At 39.2% G+C, this 27,410-nt stretch overlaps 2 protein-coding genes across 2 annotated transcripts in view; one reads left to right on the top strand and one right to left on the bottom strand.

Annotated features, from left to right (window-relative positions):
* COPS4 (COP9 signalosome subunit 4) overlaps nucleotides 1-27,410 on the bottom strand; it is a 98,178-nt gene that overhangs the window by 29,705 nt on the left and 41,063 nt on the right. The gene's annotated exons all lie outside the window — the stretch shown is intronic.
* LOC134386614 (placenta-specific gene 8 protein-like) lies at nucleotides 11,211-15,673 on the top strand. Its single transcript, XM_063108830.1, has 3 exons — nucleotides 11,211-11,328; nucleotides 13,059-13,183; nucleotides 15,569-15,673. The coding sequence occupies exons 1-3, from the start codon at nucleotides 11,211-11,213 to the stop codon at nucleotides 15,671-15,673; spliced, it is 348 nt and encodes a 115-aa protein (XP_062964900.1).

Genomic DNA, 27,410 nt, shown 5'->3' with positions numbered 1-27,410 from the left:
AATTGCTGATAAATGCAAAGTCCATTCATAATGTTTGCTTGTACTCGTTAATTCACTCATCATTTAACAGTCATTTATTGAACACCTTTTGTTATTACATGGGCGTGCTAGATATAAGGGCTCATACAAAGACACACCTTGGAGGAAATAAGACCAGAAGATAAAGTGCAGTACATAACATGTAAATATAGAAGCCACCTGCCACATTGGTGTCAAATCAAGAGTAAGAAAAGGTGACTTTTATTTGTGATAGTGTAAAAATGCTTTATGAAAATACAGACCACAGATTGGAGATAGGAAGATAATATATCATTGTTTCTTTAGAAATTAATGGGTAATAGAATGGGGTAAATTTTTTCTCTTTTCAATTTTCATGTTAATTTCTTAAGGCTGTTATTCATGGGGAACTGGAGGCAGCGGGAAGAAATTTGTTCAACTGCCAAATTCCCCTGTTTCATGGTAATTTTTTAAAAAATCTGTATTATATTGTTTACCCTCAGCTTCATCAGTTTTCTGTTTCTGGAAGCAAACCTTTCCACAACTTAATGGCTTAAACCTGCAATCATTTATTTTGCTCATGAATCTGTAATTTGTGCAGAGCTCAGAGAAGACAGTACATCTATTACACAGTGGCCTCAGCTGGGGTGGCTGAGCGGAGGGATCTGTTTTCAGGATGGTTGACAACTTTGTGCTGACTGTTAGCTGGCAGTTCAGTGGGGGTTGTCATCTGGGTTTCAGTTTTTCTCCACATGGGCCTCGCAGTGGGCTGCTGGGTTCTAAATGGAAACATCCCAAGAGACAGGAAACAGAAGAGGCTATTTAGGCCTGGCCCAGAAAATGGCCAGAGTCACTTCTGCCTGCTGTGTTCTATGACCAAGAAGTCACAGAATTTAGAATCATGAGAAGAGCACACAGTTCTCACCTTCAGATGTAAGAAATATCAAGGAATTTGGGGAACATGTTTTAAAACTGAAACACTGGCTCTGCTTTTTTTGCATAGTATAGTAAGTCTACGTAGCCTGTTCAGAAAGTCTAGTGCAAAGAGAAAAAATAAAACCATATATGCACATATGTCATATATCCAACTTCAGATCTTAAAGTGTTTTTTTTCAAGCCTTTTTAAATTTCCCTCTGGAACATGTTGCCAGTTCAGCATAGGAATCTTGCACATTTTCTTAGACATATCCCTAGAAATTTAGTGTTTTTTGATGTCTGTATAAATTGTATTTAATTTTTTTTTCTGATTGTTTGTTGCAAGTATATAGAAATACAATAAAGTTTTAACTATTTTTAAAAAATTGAGGGACGAAGGCCACAAAATGTGAGATTTTATAATAGCCCCTGCTGGTACAGGAGGGCACTCAGCTCCTAGCTTGGCTTGCCAAAATTTATTACTGGGCACACCCACCTCCTGGCAGAAGCTCTACAAATTTTGTTACTGGGCACAGGCCCGACTGCCTGCCTCCTTTCAAAAACAAACCAGTCAAAAGTCAAATGTAGGTGAAAATAGAGTCACATTTTATTCAGAAATACTGATGACCTGAGGAGACAAGTTAGGCTCACCCATCTCTCCTGTAAACCTGAAGGAGAATGGACAGGGTGAAGCCATCTCACAGACTCAGATCTACTGAGGGGTTTTAAAGAGGAGCTGAGGGAATGTAATGTGGGAAATGAAAAGCAGGAGGGAGGGGGATGGACAAGGAGCCAGGTGCAAATTCTCTCCAGGGCTCCATCTGGTTTCTGCTCCTGTCCTTGCTGTTATCTCATGGTCTGGGTAGTACATGTCTTGTGGCAAGTAGCAGATTCAGGCTGACTGGAAAACAACTTTACATTTATGTAAATAATGTCATCTTACCCCATAACCATGGTTCAAAATATCAAATAACCATGGGAAAAGATGGAACTCAGAGAAATGCATGCCAAGAAAAAAAAAACTGTATCCTTTTAAAATCTTTTAGAGCCCATGCAGTTTTAGGTCCCAACATGGCTCCAGTCCTGCTCACTCCAACACTGGTATGGTTTGCATGTTTGTCCTCCCCAAAGCTCATGCTGGAACTTAATCCATGTATTAGTCCTTTTCTTTGCCTATAACAGAATACCTGAAACTGGGTAATTGTACAGAAACAATATTTACTGCTTACAGTTTCAGAGGCTGAGAAGTCCAAAGTCCAAGGAACACATCTTGTTGTTATTGACACTATTCAGCGATGCAGGGTGTCACATGGTGGGAATGGCAGAGCAGAGAGAGAGAGCTTCTCACATGATCTCTTTTTAAAGCCATCAAAACCATGTCCATGACCACCATTAAACCATCAATGGATTAATCCTTTCACTAGGCATGGTCCTCACAATCTAATCACCTCTTGAAGTCCCCATCTTTTAATTACCATAACAGGATTTCCCACCCTCTTAACACTGTCACAGTGGGGATTAACTCTCAATGATCTTTGGTGGGACATGGATTAATGGGTTAATGGGTTAATGGGTTATTGAGGAGTAGACTGGGGGCTTTCTAAGGAGAGGAAGAATGCATGTGGAAACACTGTGATATTCTGTGTCAACACAGATGTTGGGAAAATAGAATAGTTTGGTCAGGGCCCTCGCCTCAGGTCCAGTCGGGTGTGGTTTTAGTACACCCTTTGTAAGCAAATTGTGTGTGGGGGGGAGTTAGTGTGCATGTGCACCAAAGTATCTTTTTAGTTTTGTTGCTATTCTTGTGTTCTTCAGAGAGAGAGAGTAGTTTTAGCAAATCAGGCAGGTGGACATCTGCCTTGGGCATCCACCCGGCGCAGCCATGCTTTCCAACCTATGACTCCAAGGACCTTTTGGCCAGTTACCTAGCTCATAGACCTGCATGAAAGGGTCTGGTGACCCAGCCTGGTGTATGAAGGGTCTGTGACCCAGTCCGTGAATGGGCTTCAGGGGTCTGGGAGCTCCAGACCCAGCCCTAGCTCAACAATCGGCCCAGTCAGTGCAGGATTACCAGCAGGTAAAAGAGCCCGAAAACTGGCATGGTCACCTAGCTTTACAATTGGCGTCACGAACAAGATTAAGAGAGCTACAATTGGAGATGTTGACAGGATTCCAGACATTAGCCATAGCTGTGGCACCACAACAGAATTCTGTAGAAAGTCCCCACCAAGAAGAAGGCCCTCACCAGATGTGCCCCCTGGATCATGGACTGACCAGCTGCCAAAATGGTAAGAAACAAATCCCATTTCTTGTACCAGTTTTAGTTGCCCTTGTTTAATGAGAGGAATGAGCAGGAATATTGTCCTAGTAGAGAAGGACTGTCCATGAAGCTGTCCTGGGTGTTTTTCTGCTAAAGCTTTGGCTAACGTTCTCAAAACATTCTCAGAATAAGCAGATGGCCAAAGAAAGTCAAGAAGCAAAATGACTCTAGCATTCCAAAAATTCTTGCCATGACCTTGCTGTTGACGGTCCGTTTTTGCTTCGACTGGACCACTTCCACCTCTCGGTAGCCATGGCTTCGATTGTGCTGTGTCTTCAGGATCCTACTGGTAAAACCATTTTCCATCTCCTGTTACAGTTCCTCAAAGAAGTGTTTCGGGATCTTGATCCCAGTTGTTTGAAATTTCCCTTGAAAGTTCTGCTCTTCTCTGCAGCTGATCTGGGCACAACAGTTTTGGTACTCACTGAGTGGAAAGTCTGCTCGACATTAATTTTTCGGTCAGAATTGTGTAAGCTGAACCACTCGAGATGTCTGCCGTGCAGCTATTGTTTCTGCTGTTAATCGTCAGTCCTCTTCAATTAGGGCACAAACAAAATTGATTTTTTCCTCACAGATTGATGTGGATGGTGCCACCGTGGGCTTCATGTTCCACATCGCTTTGTCCCTTCTTACAAGTTGTCGTCCTTTTGTACACTGCTAATGGGGGGGGGGGGATTGCTGTCAGAAACTGTCATAAAATGTCAATGATTTCACCATTCTTCCACCAGAGATTTATCGTGACTTTGATGTTTGTTCATTGATCTCATAGAACTAGAGAGTAGAATAGTGGTTACTGAAGACTAGTAAGGGGAGGGAGGAGAGCGAATGAGGAGACGGTGGTCAATGGATACAAAACTGTAGAGAGAAAGAATAAGATCTAGTGTTCTACAGCAATGTACGGGGACTACAGCCAACAACAAATTACTGTATAACTTCTAGTAGTTACTAGCTAGTGGTGTTCCCAACACAAACACATGACAAATGTCTAAGGTGATGGATATGCTAATTACCCCAATATGATCATTGCACGTTGTATAAATATACCCAAATAACACATTCTACTTTGTAAATATATACAATTATCAAGGGCTAGTGAAGAAATAATAAATTAAAAAGAAAAAATATTAGAGGCAAAAGTAGATTAGAGGTTACCAGAAACTGGGGGGAAGGAATAATGGGAAGTTATTGCTTAATGGGCACAGAGTTCATGTTTAGGATGATGAAAAATTTTTGGAAATAGATAGAGGTGATGGTAAAACAGCATTATGAAAGTAATTAATTCCACTGAATTGTATTTATAAAAACTGTTAAAATGACCAACCTTATGTTACATATTTTACCACAATTTTTAAAAAAACGAAAGAAAACAAACGTAGAAAATGACTTCGCTGAAAAAGTTTTTCGATGTTTGTTCTTGCTTCAATTTTAGCAGCTTTCATTCTGCTCTGACAGGGGCTCTTTTCAGGCTGATATCTTATACTTCTTCGTGCCTCAAGCTAGATCCTGCTCAGACATGTTACAACAAGTCAGTGTGAGTTCATTTGGGTGCAAAAAAGTTTTGAATTCCATGCATAGTTTTTTCATAACATGCATTTTCCATGGACTTTTTGAAGACCCCTCATACAGCAAAATACTGCTTTCCTCAGACATAATTCCAGTTTATGATGGCATCAAAACTCAACTAGTCTATCAGTTTTGTAAAATCTTGTCAAGACTGGATGTCATCTTTGTAAAATTAAAAAAAAAAATCATTAGTGTTTCAGTTTATACTTGGAATAGAGAGCATCTTTAATGATATACGCTTACATGTATTGAGCATTTAAATGGGCCAAGCATTATGAATGACTCCTTAAGAACTGTGGTAAGTAGAGGTAAGAAAACCAGTTCCAATTCTTGAGTTGAGTTCTGGAGGTCACATAGCTAAGAAGTCACTCAACTAGGATTTTATCTCACATCAGCTAAGCGCCAAACTAGGGCTGTTTTTACTACATCACATTCAATTTCTTTCTACTTTATTATTATTACTTGAGTTTTTTCCTTATGAAATACCTATTCATAGTCTGAATTTCTGATTTCATAATTTAAACTGTCAAAAGACAAAACTACAAGGAATTTAAAGATCTAATTGGCTTTATTGGTGATTATAGAATCGGGTAACACCTTATTCTGTAAAATAGAATTGAGTGTTTTGATGAGCTGAGCAGAGGAGATTGGCATTATAGACAGAAAGTTGCTGAAGAAAGAAGAAACAGAAAACAAAAACTAGGTTGGTTGTTTCAAAGTTACTTTCCTCATGGGGTTAAAACACAGGGGACTTTCTTATGATACAGACTCAGGTTGACTGGAATCTTCTGTTTTTTGGACAACTGGCCCATTTCAAAGTTCAGTTTGATTATGTGGCACTTAGCACAAGCGACTCCATTTTGGTTTGGTTTGGTCTGTTCTGCTGGGGCCTAGTGCAGGAGGCTAGTCCAAAACAATGGCCTCCCCAAAATTTTATTTAACAAAGCCTTTCAGAAATGAGAGTGGCCAGCCTTCCTATCACTCACTCTCAGTTTGTTTGGGATGGGAAATCTTTCCCACTAGAACGAGGCTGTTGTGTTAGACTGTAGAGTAAGAAGGTGTGGCAGTATGTGCATGGACTCTGGAGCACACAGATTAGAGTCCTGTTTCAGCCAATTCCTAGCGGCCATCTACTAGCCACTTAACATTTCTATGCCTCAGTTTCCTTGTCAGCCAAATGGGGTAATAATTGTACGTATCTCACAGAATTGTTGGAGAATTAAAAAATTAATTGCATTCAAAGCATTTAGAAAAGTACCTAACACATGGTAAGTGTTCAGTCGATATTAGGGAAAACAAACTGACAGAAAAAAACAATGGGTTCCAAAGAAGGAGGAAGAAAAAGAGAAATGCCTGATTAGGTATGAATTTCCAGATAGCCTGCTTTCTCCCAAATACTACTGTCCTCAAGCTCCACAATAAAAAAAATGGCAATAAAGATACACTAAATAGTAGTTATCTATTGCATTAAAGGGGGAAAGTAAATTTCTAAAATTTCTAAAATTGGTAAGCTCTACCAGGTATGTAAAACCAACCAAACTATATAAAGAATCAACTCTTTTCTCCCCTAAAAAGTAGGAGTGTGCCTAATACAATGTAGGAAAAGGAACACGTTTGGTAAGAGATATTTTCATTCTCAAGAGAAGCACACCTTGAAAACCACTTCTGCCTGAATTACACTGACCAATGAAAACCTCTGAATCTGTTCTTTGTACTGTATACTGCAATAGAAACACAAGGTTACATCTCCCATTTCACACTGCTTTCACATCTAGTGAAATTCTCTTCCAGGCCATAAGAGATTTCCTGCTCGGATAGTATTTCTTAACTGTAAGTACTTTGAAATTGAGAACTACTTTAAAAAATGTTTTTTATTTAGGGGTTATTTGATTTTCTTGGGTTTTTTCCTAGTGTGCCATATTTTGAGGTTCAGCTGAAAGACCAATATTTTCTTATTTATTTGCTTTAAATTTAGCAACTTTAGTCAAATTCAACTATTATGTGCTAAGCATTTTGTTAGTTGCCATGCTTTTCAAAGTAGTTTAAGATCTCAGCCTTGAATATTCATCAAATACTGCTTTTGACAGAAAGTACATATTATGCATTCTATGAGTATTTACTGATTTGATTATTGATTTTACTCTTTATTTCAATATATATGCATGTTTACTTGTGTAGGTCTAATTTCTTTGTGCTTTGGAAATATTTAATTTTATCCATTTAAAATATTTAGGTAAAAAAGAAAAGGAGAAAAATGGGGAAAAAAAGAGGAAAAAATATTTAGAAACAGGAGATGGGATTTTGCTAGTGAATTATAAGAATCCTTGAATCTCATTATGAAAGAAAGAAAAACTTATAAGAAGGCTTCAAAATTAAATTCTGGTCTTTCATTGACATGAGAGATGTCACCCTTCATATTTCACATTTCATAGTTAATGAGATGAGAGATTATGAAATGAAAAAGTTTTAATCAAAGCAGAAGAAACAAAACGTAACATCAATACACAATAGAAAGAAGAGAAAAATTTCAGTAATATATATAGTATCTGGATTCATCAATATTGACAATAATTATTAATAATTAACACCAGGGTACTTCATAAAGTCCATGGAAAGATCCATATTATCTTTTAATTCTATTTTGCCATGAACTTTTTGAAGTATACTCATATAATTAATGTAATACAATATACTAGTAATATTAATTTTAAGAAGAGAGTGGTCTGTCCTTTCTGAGAGCGAGGTGTTCATAGATAGACAGGAGAGACAGGTACAAGGTTGGTTCTAAGAGTAAAGTATAAAATTAAGATGTTTAAAATGGGAGCCAAATACTGCAAGATTTTCAGGCATTGAGAAGATTCCATGAAAAGAACGTTCTAAAAAAAGGCATCTTAGTCTCATCTTCAAAACTTGTCCACCAAGAACCCCATTTCAGTTATTCCTGTCTCCACTTTTCCTTTTTCTGAGATGCCCCTGCCGACTTTTTCATCACGCACTCTGCTCTTGTAGGATCAAAGATGGCATGAACCAAAACAGCTGCGTAGTCACACGGTGATGGGCAGAGTTGCTGGCCATGGATAGGGAGCTACAGACATCTCCTTAGCCCTCACCAAATCTAGCAAAAGACGTTACGCACATTGGGCACTCAGTAACTATTTGCTAAATTGAATTGGCTCTGTAGTTAATAACAGAAGAGAAATGAAAAAGCCAGGGGCCGTGGGTTGCTAAGTGCTCTCTGCAAGGCATTGGCATTGGTGTCTCCTGGGATGCCAGATACTGCATGGGTGGGCAGCTGAGGGGCGATGAACTACCTTGGAATGCAGTCCTCCGGCATGTGTGAGGCCTGAGATGGGTTGTATCTGCCTGGAGAAATGGATGCTGTTTTTCTAATCTCTGCAAAGCCACCCACGAGCTCACCAAGCTGTGTCTACACAGAAGGGCTACCTTTTTCTGCTTTACATGATAGCACCCTGTGGCATAAAAGCAGCAGCCCTGCAGGTATTCATTACACATTCCTGGACCCTGTCCCATCCAACCTAAATCACAGTCTGTAAGAGGAGCATCCAGGGATCTAATTGTAAACAAGGTCTCCAGGAGGCTTTTATGCATAGTAAGTTCTCCACTGACCCAAGGAGACAGGCTTGTACATAAGGTCCTAGAAAATCTTAGAAACATCACCCATCACTAAGGAGAATTCAGGGAAGTATTTTTCCCTCAACTTGCTGTTGACCTTTTACCTTGAATGGCTAAGGTTAAACACTATTGGACACTCAATGGCTGAAACAAAGAGAATTGCAGTTACTCGGAACATTTTGCATTTGTTTCTGCTTTATATTTTGTTACAACTTAAAAGACACCTAAAATTTTGAAATGATCACAGAGCTGCTTATGAGTGTGTCTGCTCTCTCCTCTGAGTTTTATAATATCAAGGAGGTATGACCTCCAGTAAGAAATGCCATGGAAGAAGTTACGAGGCCAAAGGTGACAAATGGAAATCCTGGATGCTAGTTCCCTCTAGGACTGCTTTTCTGGGCAGGGCTGGGCAGGGCTGAGCAGAGCTGCCTCCTTCCCCCACTGCAGGTAAAGTCCACAAGAGAAGAACTTCCAATAATATTAGAAACCTCCCGTGGACCCACATTTTGCTTCAGTTCCTGATGCTAACGTACACGGAAGCACCTGGGTCTCTACAATTTTTCACATTCAAAAGAGGAAGTCAAAAGTAGTGAAAGAAACAGAACATGGGAACAGCTTTGACTGTTGGGCTGAAGACTGTTTAGGCCACTAGATGGAGGAAGTGACCTTTCATACAAACTAACGGCACTCAGCATATGGACAGTTTGGACGCAGCCAATTTGAAAACACAAATACATGTGCCATGTACTGAGTGACGACAGGTAAAGGAAAGACCAATTAGACAATTGCGGGCCAGTTTTTATTCTGAAATCGCCAAATTGCTGTTACTTTAATATTTATACAGTGCAGGCTTCTTGAAAAATAAGTGAGTTAAATGAACATGTTTTTTTCCTCTGAAAGAAATCGTGGAAAGGATATTCATTCACTCATTCAACTGGCATTTACCGAATGCCACTTGCATGCCAGACATTGGCTAGGGACCAAGGGGGAAAAATACCAATAGCAACTTATGTATTCATTCATTCATTCATTTCCATTCGTTGATTCATTCATCCATTTAAGGCAGCTGGTGGGTAGCGGATCCAAACCCTTGACTTCGGTGTTTACCAGCATCATGCTCTCCCGAGTGACCTAACCGGGGCATGACCCCTTTTAAAACATTTTTATTGTCAAAGGCGTAAGCGACAAAAACTAAACGACCGCTACTTCCGTACTTCCGGGTTCATGAGGTTGACGGAATGAGTGTCGAGGGCTGCGGTTGCGTCCGCTGGAGGTGAAGACAGGCATGTGGCTCCCTTCGCAGTGCTCAGACCAGCACAGGGTCACAGTTCCTCCCGTCTCGCTTTCCGATCAAAGCGTTGCTCAGACCAGCACAGGGTCACAGTTGAGACTGGACGCCGGGTCGGTGGCTCCCGCCGAGTCCCCGCGGACCCTCCCCGCTCCGAGCCGCCCCGCGAGGACCACCCAGCCGAGCCGGCCGTGCCCTGACTGCGCGAGCGTCGGCGGACGGTCTCCTGGGTGGACTCGGTGCTGGCTGCCCTGAGAACCCGGAGACAGACCAGGGCAGGCGCCCGCCCGCCCGACTCCCCGCCCCCAAGCAGATGCCCCGCCCCTCCGCCTGGGAGGCCACAGCGCCCGTGCACCGCGGGGCCGGCAGGTGGCTCCCGCCTGCTGGGCTCTCCTCCCTGGGAGGTCCCCGGAGACCGAGGGCCGCCGACGCACGTTTACGTCGTTCCCACCTGAGGATTCTACCCTTGGACGTGGATCCTCCTCCGCACGTCCACACCCACAACGCATGCAGCCCCGCAGTGACCGGCTCAGGCCACCCGCTGTGACCCTGCTCGCTTCCCAGAACCTTCTTACATGCAAAACCTTGTTCTCTGTGGAACCCACGGAAGGACCCGCCCCCCATTTTATTGTAAAAGGCCACATGGCACATTTTTAAAAATCAAGCAGAAATAAAAACCACTTTAGTGTATACAAAAGGGCAAACCTAATAAATGTACAATAAGTTTCCGCTATTCTGAAAGCAGTTTGTAGCATTTTATAGAGGAAAAAAGGGAAATTCTTTAGAATGCATGTGTGAGGTGGTAGGTCAGAGTCTGTTTCCATGTTACAGATTAATAAATAGAAAGTTAAATGACTAGTTCAATGATGAAGCCAAGATCACACCGTTTCAGAAACCAGGATTTGGGCAAAGATGTTCTCACCCAGGTCTCATTCACGTTCCACAGTACTGAGAGAGGATACAGGCTCTCAGTAAATTAGAACTGAAGGACAGCCTGGATGCAGGAAGACTGCAGAAGACTGCTAATCAGAAACAAGTCCGAAATAAGAGGGAGCATAATAAAGGAACTAGAGGGGGAAGGGGGAAGGTACACGAAAACTTAGGATGGTGCAAATTTAGAGAAATCTGTTTTCCATAATTTGCTACTTCCAACCACTATCGCAGATAGGTCATTTGTTTTCCTGTCTCGCGTGGATACCAGGTACCTGTCTAAAAACAGTACACGAACAAGTCTCTTCCACTCCCTTACCCATGACAAGCATGTGTTCATCTTACCAGTTAAGTGAATTCCTTCCCCCTCAGGACCTCTGTCCTCTGAGGGATGGCGACAGGGACATTATGTTCTTCAAAGATCAACAAGCAACTTCATCTAAATTACATCACTAGCCACTGAAGCATAGTGCCTCAACAGAGAGGCTTTCAAGAGCAACTTCAAGGCTACCAACACCAACTTTTTCCTTCTCAGACCACAGCTTTTAAGACCCTGCATTGAAAATGCAAGCTCTGGCGCCAGAGGTCATTGTGACTCAACCCGGATATGGTTCTTTTCCTGCACCCCAAAACTCCAACTGGCAGTCAGGAATATGTGATTGCTTCAGCGACTGGGGAGTCTGTAAGTACATGGGGAAAGTGCCTCTGTAATTAACATTGAGGTGAGTTACCAATGAATAATTCCTTCTCTCATTCCTCCTTTACAGTGTAGTAAAATTTCTAACTTATATTACAGGCACCCTGAATGTCAGGCAATGGTATAACAAAAAAGGCTCTGTTCTGGTAGTAAGTTAAATCTGCATCCTTCAAAGAACAGTCTTACTCTAAAATAAGTTCTAGAGTTAAGAAAACAGTGAAAGAACCATTTGATTCTAACAATGAATGGGTCTGGCCCAATGATTATCAGTAGACCTTACATTAACAAAAGAAACATTTTACGTTTAACTAGGTTTTGTTTTGTTTTTGTTTTTTTTTAAAAGACTGCTCTTACAACATATAAATTAAACTCATATCTTATAATTACATTATGTCCAGTACATAAGTAATAGTTTTCATCCGTGGTTTCAGCATAAGCTCAAAAAACTATTTTAATTTATACATTTAGGTATTTTACATACCTGAGAATAAAAAATTCTGAAGGCAATTAGCTTGTCATTGGCGAAAATATCTAACTCTTGTCTTCTAAGATCTAAGTCGGATCTCTCTAAGTGAACTTGGAGGAAAGGAAGTTTGGAAGTGAGATGGGAGCAGCAGAGAGGATCATGGTGCTTAGTTCTCAATACCAACCATGATACAAACAAACACAACCAAAAAAATTTGCTCTGAAATGTATTTTCTGTTTCCAGTCTACATAGTATTCTCAGACAAGGGAAAAAATACATTAACTTTTAACTTACCAGAGAAAATGAATCTTAAGATGCATCAAGTTAATAATTCCATTGAGAAGCATAGAAAGGAAAAATTACATAGAAAATGGAACAATTGAGTTTATTTATTTGCTCTCATTGTGTTACTAGGTAGCCTGGGGTGATGAATGATACTTCTCAGGACTTAATTCTCACTGCAAATCCAAATGAGAATTAGACGGGATTAGTAAAACTTCGTAATGATGAACATTTAAATTCTCCCACTCCTAGTATTATTACCCGATTAGATGAATATGCGAGTTCTACTATGAGCTTAATTGCCTCACGGCAGATTTTCTTAAATGTACATCTGACGAAATCATTCTCTCCTAAAACACTTCAGTGTTCTCCGTCAGCTGGTCCCCAACCTGCCTCGCCCTTCAGTTACATCCCCACCCCATCTCAGGGCTCCAGCCACACTAGCTGGAGTGAATGAACACTAGCCTTTGCCAGGATATGCCAAGTTATCTCAGAGAGGCTCATTTCCCTTTCGTCCACCTTTATAGCTCCTAATCATTCTTCAACATCCAGCTCAAGCAGCATTTCCTACTCGGGGCCTTGTGGGCCACACTTCTGTCGGTGACCCCTTGATGTCTTAAGCAGGTTTCTGTTGGAGAACTCCTCCCAGTGTCCATCTTTCCTACGAGGCTTCAGTCAGGGGCATTGTCAGTACTGAGCATAATGTGTGGAACATGGCTAGGTTTTAGTGAATCAATGAATAAATGTATGGAGGTGGTACTATGAAAAGAACAAAGGTACTTTCCAAGGTGCAGTCATTCCTGAAATGATTTGGGGGAGAAGCTGACGCAAAAAATGAACAGAAATATGAAAGATGCACTTGGCAGTACGGCCTCTGGCAAAGGCCCCGTAGTTTGGGCTGCCATTTGTGCAAGTGAGCTAACTTTCAGCTATGGAGTAACATTTACCCCTGGTTTCACGTGTGCAGGTCTCTGTGGCACGTTTTGTTTCATCTGCCTTGGGTGTCAAGTTGCAGCTGACATGAATGAATGCTGTCTGTGTGGAACAAGTGTGGCAATGAGGACTCTCTACCGGACCCGATATGGCATCCCTGTAAGTCTCTAACGATACTGTGCTGTTCAAATATGCAACATTCAAAATAATTGTTATATGCGTGGAGGCCATGTGATGGTAGTCCTCATCTGAGTTTGATTGGTAAGACGTTCCTAGCATGTGCAGCCTTGTATTCAGGTGTAGCCTCAGATCCTCTGGTTATGTGACCTCCCCGTAGGTTTCTGTTGAAAAGCCTAGAAAACAAATCACTCTCATATTTGCAATGCATATCATACAATGGGAGAGAATTATTTAGAACCTACTATGCCCCAGGTGCATTACATATGTTACCTCACTTAATCTTCACACCATCCCTATAAAGTGGATAGGTCCACAATGTTTTCCAGATGAGAATTTTAAAGTTTTAAGAGGTGGAGTGATTTGCGCAAAGATATGCAGTAGTAGTACAGAGCGAGTCAGTATTCAATTCTTACTTTCCGTGCATGTACCTTCTGTTACACCTACTTCACTTTCTGTAGTAGAGGAGTGTATTAGACAGAGTTCTCTGAAGAAACAGAACCAATAGCATGGGTAGGTGTGTGTGTGTGTGTGTGATTGTGTATATTTATATACACATATATATGTCATACATGTATATGTCACTCTCTAGATATGTAAATGCATATGTATACCTGTGTGTGTATATATAGGGGTGAGTGTGTGTGTGTGTGTGTGTGTGTGTGTGTGTATGAGAGAGAAAGGGATTTATTTTAAGGAATTGGGTCACACAATTGTGGAGACTGGCAAGTCCAAAACTTGCAGGGTAGGCTGGCAGGCTAGAGACCCAGAGAAGACTTGCAGTTCAAGTCCACACGTGGTCTGCACTGCTGGCAGAATTCCTTCTTGCTCAGGGTAGGTTAGTCTTTTTTTTCTGTTAAGGTCTTCAAGTAATTGGATGAGGCCCACCCATATTATGGAGGGTAATCTCCTTTACTGAAAGTCTACTGATTTGAATGTTAATGTCATCTAAAATATACCTTCAAGGAACATCTGGAATAATGTTTGACCAAATACCTGGCTTGCCTAGCTCATCCCTCAGACTTCAGTTAACCTCCCTGTCTTCCATTCTCCAGCCTGTTCTTCCTCCTTTCTGAGCTCAGAGTCTCTAGCTCAGGGTTTATGTAGCACCCAGCCCATGAACGCATTCAGTTTCAGGTTCCATGGTCCTGTTTTGCTTTCTCCATCAACATGATCCTGACTGCTTCATATTTCCCCAAAACTGCTCAAACTTTCTGGCCTATTAAATGCCACGATTCTCTTTTTTCTAATACAGCTTTATTTTTTTTATTATTTACCAAACCTCTGAAGCAAATTATTTTCTAAATTATCTAATTTTATAAAGTTTTTAAAGAAAAACAGTAGTCCTTAAACTTCTTACCCCTCCTCCTCCTTCCCCAGAGCCAATTCTTCAGGTGTTTTCCTCCATATGTCCAACTCACAGACTTGTATTGCTACTTCTTCAGTTTTCAGTTTGGGGAATTATCTAATGGCCTAGTACTATAGAAAGAGAATTTAGTTCTGTTTTCTCCCCCTTTGCTACCACATGCATGCATCATCCTCCTACTCCACTCCTTCCAATATAGTTACATGTAATTTTTCAGTTAATTCTACTTGTGGTATTTACATTATGATACCTATGTTCGCTTTATTCAGCTTCAGAGTTGAGTGAGGTAGGGAATGTGACTGATTTTCCTTCTATACTTTGTTTTTCCTGGTATTAATAAACACTGTTTTTTTCATTAGTAGTTTTCCTCCATTTACTTCTGAGTACTTACTTGACCCTAAATTTTTCTCCAGTTTTTTGAATCTCTTCCCCACACATTGAGCACATCAGATGTTCTATCATTCTCATCTTCTTGATGGAATCACCCCCTGACCAACCCTTTGAACTAGGTGCCCTTTATTCCCAGTGCTTAGCTCTCCTCCTGGGATCTCCCTTCATCGTGATGCTGGAGATTCCATTGGCTTCTCGTCTGTGTTCAACTCCTGTTTCTTATATCCACATCATCCTCTTTCTTGGTTTATTCCCTCATTTTGGTGGAACACATCCTTTAGCAGCTTTCTGAGAAAGGGAGAGGATGTGGGAGAAAAGAATTTTCAGACTCTAGTTTCTGAAACCCTTTATGCTACCCTCATACTTCATAGTTTGGCTGAATAACTTCTTATATTTTTAGAATTACAAAGTATAGGAAAACATTTTATGGCAGAAAAAGAGATAAGAATTATATGGAAAAGTGAATTAACATTTTCCTAAATGTATCCATCCAAACTCTGAATCAGAATGACCAGAGCTTTCTGCTTCTCTCCAAGATGGCTGAAAACCCACAAGCCTTAATGCCCAATAGGTGAATTTTACATTTCTACGTCTTTTATATTTTCAAACAGGGGTCTATTTGTGATGACTATATGATGACCTTATGCTGTCCCTATTGTTCTCTTTGTCAAATCAAAAGAGATATCAACAGAAGGAAAGCCATGAATGCTTTTTAAAAAAAAGTGGTGGTGAGTAAAAGCAACATATCTCCTAGACTCCGTGGATTTTTAGAAATATAATTAAGGACTTTATATATTGTTCATTGTTTTAAGCAATAATTCAGTAATAACAATTTTGTAAGTTTCACAAAATACTTTCCCAATATAAAGGTTGATTTCAATTTCTTCTTATGAAGAAGATTGCTCTATACTTTGAAACCACATCTTAGTAAATAAAGGAATGGGGAATTTTCTAAACTTCTCAGAATTTTGTTGGTCTATTAATGAAGCACATACCACTTGTAAAATACCAGAGCATGGTGAGATTCAAAAGAAGTAGAAAACATGCCCCTTGCTAAGACAAGCAAATTCATAAAAGAAACTGGCAAAAACATAATTACAAAATAATAAATCAAATGAAAATTACATATTGTGTAATATTTGTATTGATTGTGGCATAAAGCATTTATCATACTGAGGTGAAGTTAATTAGAAAAGTCCTACTAGAGAAAGTAAACTTTGAGAGTGGTCGAGATAAAATTTAGAGTACTTAGAAATGTTACATAGAATTTCACCCTGGGAAAGTCAATCAAGTCATTTTCAACTAATTTTTCTCATGATTACCTATTGAGAATGTAGTTAAGTAGAAATCAACATAATTTTGCCAGTCTTCCATAGAATATATCTTGTGTGGAAAGAAAACATTAATTTTTCCATTCTTTGCAATATCCCATTTCCATTCTCAAGTGAATGAGGACTCTGCATGGGTTAACAGAAATAACTCTGGGGAAAAGAATTGAAAAAATGTTTGGACTGGCCAGTTAGCTCAGGTGATCAGAACGTGGTGTAACTCCAAGTTCAACAGTCTGGATACCCCTATGGGCAGCCGCAAAAATTTTTTAAAATAAATGAAGTTCATTTATTTAGCAAATAAAGTATCAACTATCTAGTACTTCTAGGAGTTGTGGGGGACAAAACATAAGTAATCTGGTCCCCCTGTCCTTACAGACTATATTCGAGAAAAGGGGATTAGAAAAGCCCCTAAATGCAGAGTGTTACCAATGTCTTTACACAAAGTGCTATTTGATATTCACAGGAGGAAAAGATCACATCTTGTGAGATGCGTGAGTGAACATTTCTTGAAAGAAGTGGTTTTCAATTTTAATGAGGAAGTGTATATCAGTTCACAACAAGAAATAGACGGCACTCGATTTAGCGAAGATTCATTTCAAAGGCGTGGGTGGGGGGTGTAGGGAAATGGCAGGTGGTGGTGCAGTAACCTGGCTAGCAACAGGTAAGCTGTTTGTTACCAGCCCCAAGCCCCAGGGAGGAGAGGAGGGAGCAGCTGCCTGGATCCCTCAGGAGAGTGAAGAAGGCTGCCCTGAGAGGAGCAGTGTCCTCTCAATGGAGGGACAGACAGCCTGAGGCAACCCCACAGGAAGGAGTCAAGGGAAAAAGTTCGCTGACTTCACGTTCTTGTGTGCTTCTGGGCTTGCCATTGGCTGAACCCACCAGAAAGGCAGAGGGCAGGAAAGTATCCTCTGATCCACAGGTCACCCTCCCAGGGCATACACTACGGTAGACACGGGTGGAAGCAGGTCACATGGGACAAACAGAAGATCACTGACAGAAGATGTGATTTTAATGAACAGAAATGGAATGGTGCTTCTAACCAACAACTTCAGTGAGACTATAAAGGTGAAAAAAAAAAGGAAAAAACATCTTTACGAGCTTAGGTCCAGCTTAGCTGGAATATGAAGTAAAAGCAGGAAATTAAAAAAAATTTTTTTAAAGATTTGAAAAAAAATTTTTTTAAGATTTTTAAAAATGAGAGACCCTTGTAACACTATTAATTTAAATAAGCACACGAAACAAGCTGGGTGAAATATCTACCCACATATACATAATCATGAGCCTTGATGTCCAAACTAATTTTTTTTTTTTAGCCTCAGGGAAATTATCTCACCGAATCTTTGTGATGTCAGAGGAAGGTTTTGGGAGGACCGATACTCAGCCTCAACTGAACCCATCCTCTTACCAGGTTCTTGACTCCACCACAGGAAAGAATTCAAGAGCAGACTCACAGTAGAAAGTGAGAACAGATTTAAAATAAGAAATAAGAGACCTAGACTTCACAGAGAGAGTGCGGCCTAGCTCCAGAGACTGAGCAGGGCCTGCACAGGTTAAACGCAGAAGTAAGAGATACACACTTAAAGTTCAGTGCAGAGTGCAGGCTGGCTCAAGGGAGTGAGCAGTCACCTGCTAAAAGTAAACTGAACACGAAAATAGAGCATACTCACCTCAGCCGTTGAAGGGTGGTTTGGCCCCAGGAAAATGAGCATCAACCCCACCTTTGGCAGGGATTCGGCTTTTATAGTTTGGCTTTGTAATGAATATTCAATTAAGGGGTGGTTCCCTGTTATGTAACACAGGCCTGCACAGGCTCAGTTGGTCCCTTCCTGGACCATGTTCTTTGGTCAAATTCTATCACATGAACCAGACACATTCAAAAATATTCTGTGCTCTCTAGCGCCTCAAGTGGAAGGTCATTCCAAGGATAAACTCCCTTCCAGTGAGCACGCTTGGCTACCAGGGTTACACAACCCCTCTCTACTGAGCATGACCCGCCAATGGGTTTGCATAAGCCAGCCCCTTGTGGGCTCATTTTTTCTATGTTGGTTCTAAAATTAGGTCTAACTACCAACAGTAAATCTCCTCTAAAGGAGGGTGAATAGAAGGGGCCTGAAACCTTGGGGAATGGCTTGGAACCCAGAGGCATGTCCTGTATCCCGAGCCCAGGGAAACTGAGCACCTCCTGTCTCATTTGGACTAGTTGAAGTAAAATATCTTGGCAGTCCTGACTCCTGCTCATCAACTTGGACACTACATTATTTACTGACAATGAAACTCAAGATATATAAATGTCTGAAATGAGACAATCAAGAGACAAAGAGCAAAGGGTAACAACGTGATTTATATTAAAAGAGATTGAGACAAAGGGACATAGGAACCAGATGAAAAAGTCCCCCTAGCCAAAAAGGAACAATTTAAGCAACAAAATAAGGTACTATTGGATTATAACCCAAAGTGTAAAATAAATACTTATGAGTCCACCATACTGATATCAGTGATTGACTAAAATTTGAAATTTTAAAAAACTATGTATAATTGAGAATTTTGAGAAGGAAGAAGTGGCAGGAAAATTTCTCTATAGGAGAAGAGACAAATCTCCCATACAGAACTCCAAACAACTATGTAGATCTCACTCAAGAAGATGGAACATAACTCCCCACCCCTTAGGCGTGGGTTTGCATAGTGACTTCCTTCCAAAGACTACAGAATAAAAAAGGGGGTAAAGAGTAACTATACAATGGACAAAACAGACAATAAATCTGACAAACCTGCCTCAGCCAGGTGATCAAAGTTAACATCATCAGGGATAAATCATTGATAGTTTGCACGCCTGATGTGACATGATAAGAAGGGCATTTTACCTGTGTGCTCTTTCTCTCAAAACTCCATAACTCTGGTCTAACCATGAGGAAAACATCAGACAAACCTAAATCGAAGGACATTCTACAAAATACCTGACCTGTACTCCTCAAAATCAAAAACAAGGAAGGTCTGACTAACTGTCACAGTTTAGAGGAGCCTAAGGAAATATGACAACTAAATGTGATGTTGCATCCCAGATGGGATCCTGGAACAGAAAAAGAACATTAGGTAAAAACTGAGGAATCTGAATAAAGTATGAGTTTGATTAATCATTATGCACCTTCATTTATTGCTTGTGACAAATCTACTGTACAAATGTAGGTATTACCCAACAGGGAAATTAGTGTAGCGTGTATGGGAACTCTGTACAATCTTTGCAGCTTTTTTCTAAATCTAAAGTGATTCTGCAACGAAGAGTTTCTTTAAAAAATAAATTTAGATTGAGAAAATTTGAAACTATTCTTTGTGTGTCGCTTGTAGGTGAAGAGCTCTTATTGAAGCAACTACAATCAGCAGACAACTCTTCAGCTGGAGTACTTCTCCTTCTTTTACAAGAAATATGATGGATATGTTTAATTACAATCAATGGCATTAAAAGATTAAATTTTTATTTTATTTTAAGTGAAAATTGTCTCAGTTTTGCTAAATGGTCCAGCTTAGTTTCTCCTTATTTTCTTTAAAATTATCAAATTTTCTTGCTTAGAAATTTTTATGATTACATTTAAAAGATAAACCAAATAAAAGAGTTTACTAATAAGATTCTTCATGCTTCTTTGTTCTCACTAAAATGTCTTTGCTAACGACTTAATTTCAAGTGTCAGTCTCATAATTTTGTTCTCGTGGTTTGGTTTCTTAGCAGATTTTGGTCCACAGCAACTTACCTCCCTTTCATCCAAAAACGTTAAGAGAAAAAAAAAAACAAAACAGAAAATGATTCCAAGGCAGTTACAGTACATTTAGCCAACACTTTTGCTCATTTCTGTGTTATCTATAAGTATTATTAATGCTGACAAAGCAAGACTTGATGCACAACCGAGGGGTTTGTTGTTGTGTTGTTGACTTTTTCTCCCTTTTGAATATGAAGCATCAGAGAAAGTAATAAAAATCCAATTATCAAATGCGATATGACTCAATTTTGGTTAAATATTGATGGGTGTGAAACAACAATTTTCTTCACATTTTTTATCCTCTTTGATCCATCTGCAACATTTTACCCTGATGAAAATCTCACTTCCTAATTTCCCCTAGTTCTCCTTTTACACTTCTGAGTCCATTTCATTCACTGGGGCAGGGGAAGGGGAAGGCAAAACTATCGGCCTTATAGATTTATTGCAAAATTTCAGTGAGGTAATATGTCAAAGCACCTGCAATTTAGTAGGCAGGCACTCAACAAACTTGAGCACTCTGCCCCTTTCTGTACTCGCTTTACAGATGTGGGTGCTTTGCAGGGTTATCCTGGGTCCACTCCTTTCACACCTCATGTTCTTAGACAGCATCTTCTACCCCCGAGGCTTCTACTGCCTCCCCTATGCCAACGAGGACGCCAAAATCTGTACTTCAGGTTTCTCCTTTACTCCACATCTCCAGAATGTCTCTTCATTTTCCTACTAAACAAGTTCATCTGCATGTCTCCTAGGTCTTCTCTACACAACAGGTCCAATGATTTCACTTACTCAGTTGTTAAAAAAATAAATCCAGGTATCAATGATCCCTGAATTGTTTCATCACACTCTTCTACCTTCCCTCCACATCCAATCAGACATCAACTTCTGTCACTTACACTCCTCTTGAAACCCCAATGGGTGACCTGTTTTGTTTGTTGCTGAAACCTCACTGCTTAGAACAATGCCTGACACCTAGTTATAGGCACTTACTCAAATCATTTATTGAATAATTTGTCCTCTCCACTTTGTCTCCACTGCCGTGAATGTAGTCTAAACCCTCGTTATCTCTTTGACAAATCATGTTCATAGCCTCTGAACTAGTCTCCTGCCTCTAGTAACTCTAGCTTCCCTTGCCTTCTCTCTAATCCATCCTATACACTGCCTGCCATGAGTCAAATCATGAATTTTCTAAAAAACAGACCCCAACATTTTCCTTGGTCTTTCACAATGCAGCCTTAATTTTTACTTTTTCAGCCCAACCTCCTACCACTTCTTTGCTCTCAAAATTACTAATTTTCCCTGCCTTCAACACACACATACTTTTTTTTTTGTCTTTTTGTGACCAGTAAGGGGATCGCAACCCTTGATGTGGTGTCGCTCTCACCGCGCTCAGCCAGTGAGCGCACCGGCCATTCCTATATAGTATCCAAACCTGCAGCGGGAGCGTGGCTGTGCTCCCAAGCGCTGCACTCTCCCAAGTGCGCCCCGGGTTGGCCCAACACACACATACTTTTTAAAAATTTCAAATTCTAATTGTTCATTGCTGGTATATAGGAAAGCAACAGACTTCTGTCTATATTGGCCTTGTATCCTGTGACCTTGCCATAATTGCTTATTAGTTCGAGGAGATTGTTTTGCTGATTCTATGGTGTTTTCTATACAGACAATCACATCAACTGTGAACAAAGAGTTTTTTCTTCCTTCCCAATGTATATAAAATTTTATTTCTCTTTCTGGTCTTATCACATTAGCTAAGAAACCTAGCATGATGTTAAATAGGAGTGGTGAGAGCAGAGATCCTTGCCTCATTCCTGATCTTCGGGAGAAGGCATATAGTCTCTCACCATTAAGTATGATGTTGGCCGAAGATTTTTTGTAGATGTTCTTTACCAAGTTGAGGAAGTTTCAGTTTATTCCTAGTTTACTGAGAACATTTTTCTTAAATGAGTGTTGAATTTTTTCAAATTCTTTTTTTGTTTAATTTGATACAATTATGATTTTTCTTCTTTCACCTATTGATATGATCAATTGCATAAATTGGTTTTCAACTGTTGAACCAACCTTGCATACATGGAATAAATCTCACTTAATCGTGGTGGACAATTATTTTTACACATTGTTGGATTAGATTTCCTAAATTTTGTTAAGAATTTTTGCATCCACGTTCATGAGAGACATGGGACTGTAGTTTTCCTTTCTTGTAATGTCTCTATTTGGTTTTGGTCCTAAATGATGGCCCCACGGAATGGGTTAGGATGTGCTCCTTCAGCTTCTATATTTTGGAAGCAATTTTAGGGAATTAGTGTGATCCTTTTCTTAAATGTTTGGTATTACTCATCTGGACCTGGCGCTTTCTCTTATGAAAGGTTATTAATTATTGATTCAATTTCTTTCATAGATTCAGATTGTTTATTTCTATTTGTGTGAGTTACGGCAGATTTTGTCATTCAAGGAATTGGTCCATTTCATCTAAGTTATGAAATTCTGGGGCATAAAGCTGTTCTTAATATTCTTTTATTACCCTTTTACTGTTTGTGGGATCTGTGGTGATGGCCCCTCTTTCAATTCTGACATTAGTAATTTCTGTCTTCTCTTTTTTAAATCTGAGTTGGCCTGGCTAGAGCCTTAGCAAATTTACTGATCTTTTCAAAAAGCAAGATTTCAGTTTTGTTGAGTGTCTATTAATTTCCAAGTTTCAGTTTCATTTATTTCACTCTAATCTGCTCTAAGTTTTGTTATTTTTTTCCTTTCACTTACTTTGTGTTTACTTTGCTCTTCTTTTTCTAGTTTCCTAAAGTGGAAGCTTAGATAATCATTTTTAGGTCTTTAGTATATGCATTAAATGCTGTAAATTTCCCTCTAAGCACTACTTGTGCGGTATCTCACAAATTTTAATGTTATATTTTCATTTTTTTAGATAAAATTTTAAAAACTTTCTCTTGAGATTTTTTCTTTGACCCATGTATTACTTAGAAGTATATTATTTAATCTTCGGGTATTTTGTGATTCATCAGTTATCTTTCTTTTATTAATATCTAGTTTAATTGCAGTGGTGTGAGAACATATATTTTACGATTTATATTCTTTTAAATTTGTTAAGGTGTGTTTTGTGGCCAAGGATGTGGTCTATGTTGATAAATGTTCTGTGTGACCTTAAGAAGAATGTGTATTCTGCTTTGTTGGATGAAGCAGTCTACAGATGTCGATTATATCCAGTTGATTGACGGTCCTGTGGGTTCAACTATGTCCCTACTGATTTTCTGCCTACTGGATCTGCCCATTGCTGGAGAGGACATTGAAATCTCCAAATATAATGGTGAATTCATCTATTTCTCCTTGCAGCTTTATCAGTTTTTGTCTCATATATTTTGATACTCTGTTGTTGACACGCTGGTCTGAAATAATCATTTTATGATTCCACTATCTCTCCTCATTTAGCATAGTAATTATACTTCTTTTAAAAAACTTTTTAGAAGGCAGGAACATGCATGGGGTCCTGGGCAGGTGCTGTGGGCAGCCCCTATTGCCCAGCAGAAGAAGGAGCATGCTGAAAACACCACTTCTACATGGATGTCCCACCACAGCCATGGCTGCCACAAAAGTGGCTTGCCACCACAGTAGCAGCCACAACCACCATGCAGGCAGTCCATCAGACACTTGACTACATTGACATAAGGAGAGATACCAGCAGAGACTGGAAAAAGAAGAGGATTACTCTCCTCAAAGCCCATTCAAGATTAATAGAAGGAAGTGCTCTCCCAGATGACCAGACACCAATGTAGAGATATTACAAATATAAGAACCCAAGAAAATATGACACCACCAAAAGAATACAATAATTCCCAAATACCAGACCCTATAGAGCAGGAAACCCTTAAAATGACTGAAAAGGAACTCTGAGCAACAATCTTAATGAAACTCACTGAGCTATGAGAAAACTCAGTTATACAACATAATAACAAGAAAAATATCCAGGATATGAAGGAGGAAATTTACAATGAGATTATTACCTTTAAAAGAATGTGGCAGAATTCATGGAATGGAAAGATTCATTCAACAAAATAAAAAACACAAACAAGAGCTTAAGCAGCAGGCTAGCACAAGCAGAAGAAAGAATTTCTGATCTTGAAGACAGTCTTTTCAAAATAATCCGAGTGCACAAAAAAAGAAAAAAGAATTTTAAAAAATGATGAAAATCTAAGAGAGCTAGCAGACAATGTTAAGAGCACAAACATTTGAATTATAAGTGTTCCCAAGGGGAAGAGAAAGAAAAAGGCATTGAAAAACTATTAAACAAAATAATAATGGAAAACTTCCCAGGTATAGAGAGAGACACAGACATTCAGATCCAGGAGGCTCAAAGATCCCCAAACAGAATCAATCCAACAAGGTCCTCTCTGAGACACATTATAGTCAAACTGGCAAGGCTCAAAGACAAAGACAGAATCCTAATAGCAGCAAGAGAAAAACGTCAAGTCATCCATAATGGATCCCCTGTCAAACCAACAGCAGAATTCTCAACAGAAACTCTGCAGGCCAGAAGAAAAGGGGATAATATATTCAAAATACCAAAAGAAAATCTGCCAGCCAAGAATACTATACCCAGCAAGGCTATCATGCGGAAATGAGGGAGAAATTACGTACTTTCCAGACAAACAATAATTGCAGGAATTCACTACCACATAATCAGCCCTAAAAGAAATCCTCAAGGGAGTCCTGTTTCTGGAATCCAAAAAATAATAATCACCATCATGAATACACAAGAAAAAACAAAACTCACTGATAGAACAAAAATGCAAAGAAAGAGAAAGAAACTATATCTTACCACCTCCAAAAACAATCATCCAAGACAAACAACAAAAGGGGAAAAAAGAAATAGAAGATATTTAAAACATCCAAATGAAAATTGATAAAATGCCAGGAATAAGACAGTACCTTTCAGTAACAATCCTAAATGTAAATGAATTAAATGCCTCACTCAAAAGACACAGACTGACTGACTGTATTAAAAATCTAGACCCAACTATATGCTATCTTATGCACCTCACCTGTAAAGACACTATATCAGTCCATTTCTGTTGCTTATAACAAAATACATGGAACTGGGTGGTTTATAAGAAAATGAAGTATATTGCTTACAGTTTCTGAGGCTTGGAAGTCCAAAGTCCAGGGAACACATCTGGTGGTGGCAACAATGACCCAGGGGTCTCACATTGCAAAATGTTGGAAGCAGAGAGAGCAGAGGGAGAGAGAGGCTAACTTCCTCATTGACTCTCCTTTTAAAGCCCTCCAAAACATGCCCATGACCACCATTTTTAATCCATTTGCTACCACATGGTCCTACAATCCAATCACCTCTTCAAGGCTTCACCTTTCAATTACCATAATAGGATTTCTCACCCTCTAAGCGGTCACAGTGGGTGCTAAGTTTCTAAAACATAAAACATGGGGGACACAATTCTAGCTTCAAAGAGTTTTGGGGGAACATAATTCAATCCTGTACAGACACACACAAATTAATACTGAAAGGATGGAAAAAGATATATCACAGAAATGAAAACCAAAAATGAGCAGGAGTAGTTATTCTTATATCACATAAGATAGACTTTAAACCAAAAACCATAAAATGAGACAAAGAAGGGTACTATATAATGATAAAGGGATCTCTCCAGCAAAAAGACACAGCAATTAAAAATATATATGCACCAACACTAGCACACCCAGATACATAAAGCAAACACTATTAAGCCTAAAGAAAGATACAAACTCAAACATGAAAACAGTAGGGGACCAAAACACCCCTCTCTCAGCACTGGACAAATCATTTGGTAACAAATCAACAGAGAAATGGAGGATTTAAACTGTGCTTTGAACCAACTGGACCTGGCAGATATTTACAGAACATTTCATCCAATGACTATAGAACATACATTCTTCTCATCAGCACATGAAACATTTTCCTAGATAGACCATATGTTAGGCCCCAAATCAGGTCTAAACAAATGTTTAAAAAGCAAAATCATCTCAAGAATCTTTTCCAACCACAATGGGTTAAAACTAGAAATTAATAACAAGCAAAGCTCTGGAAACTATACGAATACATGGAAATTAAACAAAATGCTCCTAACAACCTATGGGTCCAGGAAGAAATTAAACAGGAAATCAAAAAATTTCTCAAAACTAAAGAAAATAAAGACACATTATACCAAAACCTGTGGGATACTACAAAAGCAGTACTAAAAGGGAAGTTTATTGCAATAAATGCTTACATCAAAAGAATAGAAAGATTTCAAATAAACAACCTAGTGCTACACCTCAAAGAACTAGGAAAAAAAAGAATAATCCAGTCCCAGAATTACTAGATGCAAAGAAAAAACTAAGATCAGAGCAGAACTAAATGAAACAGAGACCCAAATAATGATACAAAAAGTCAGTGAAATAAAAAGTTGGTTTTTTGAGAAGATAAACAAAATAGATAAGCATTAGTTCATTAACCAAAAAAAGTTTTTTTTTATTAAATAAAAAAATCAGATACAAAAAAGGAGACAATACAACCAATACCACAGAAATACAAAGAATCATTAGAGACTACTATAAACAACTATACACTAACAATTTTGAAAACCGGGAGGAAATGGATACATTTCTGGACACATACAAACTACTAAGACTGAACCAAGAAGAAACAGAAAACCTGAACAGATCAATAATGAGCAATGAGATTGAAGAAGTAATCAGTGGTCTCCAAACAAAGAAAAGCCCAGGACCAGATGACTTTACTGCTGAATTCTACCAGACATTTAAAGAGGAATTAATGCGAATTCTCTTTCAACTATTTTGAAAAATTGAAACAGAGGCATTCTTGCAAACTCATTCTATGAGGCCAGCATCACCCTGATATCAAAAGCAGATAAAGGTAAAACAAAAAAAGAAAACTACAGACCCATACCTCTGATGAACACAGATGCAAAAATCTTCAACAAAATTTCAGCAATCAGAATACAACAACACTGCAAAAAAATTACACACCACAATCAAGTGAGATTCAACCCAGGGATACAAGGATGGTTCAACATCTGCAAGTCAACACCATATCAACAAAATCAAGGACTAAAACCATATGATTATCTCAATGGACACAGAAAAAGCATTTGACAAAATTCAACATCCCTTCATGATAAAGACTCTCAGAAAATTAGGTATAGAAGGAAATTATCTCAACACAATAAAAGTCATATATGACAAATCCACTGCCAACATCATCCCCAATGGGGAAAAGCTGAAACCTTTCCTTTAGTAATGGGAACAAGACAAGTATGCCCACTATCACCACTCCTCTTTAGCATAGCATTGGAAGTACTAGCCAGAGCAATCAG

The sequence above is a fragment of the Cynocephalus volans genome, chromosome 9 (genome assembly GCF_027409185.1).
Source record: "Cynocephalus volans isolate mCynVol1 chromosome 9, mCynVol1.pri, whole genome shotgun sequence".
In the NCBI taxonomy this organism is placed as follows: Eukaryota; Metazoa; Chordata; class Mammalia; order Dermoptera; family Cynocephalidae; genus Cynocephalus; species Cynocephalus volans.
The sequence above is the reverse complement of the archived record's forward strand: the minus strand, read 5'-3'. Positions and strand labels throughout refer to the sequence as shown.

Bases quoted from the DNA above. Each gene is read 5' to 3' on its own strand.
- LOC134386614 (XM_063108830.1), top strand. From the start codon at position 11,211: ATGCAAGCTCTGGCGCCAGAGGTCATTGTGACTCAACCCGGATATGGT. The intron at 11,329-13,058 runs GTAAGTACATGG...TCACGTGTGCAG, and splicing joins CTTCAGCGACTGGGGAGTCT to GTCTCTGTGGCACGTTTTGT. The intron at 13,184-15,568 runs GTAAGTCTCTAA...ATTTTCAAACAG, and splicing joins GGACCCGATATGGCATCCCT to GGGTCTATTTGTGATGACTA.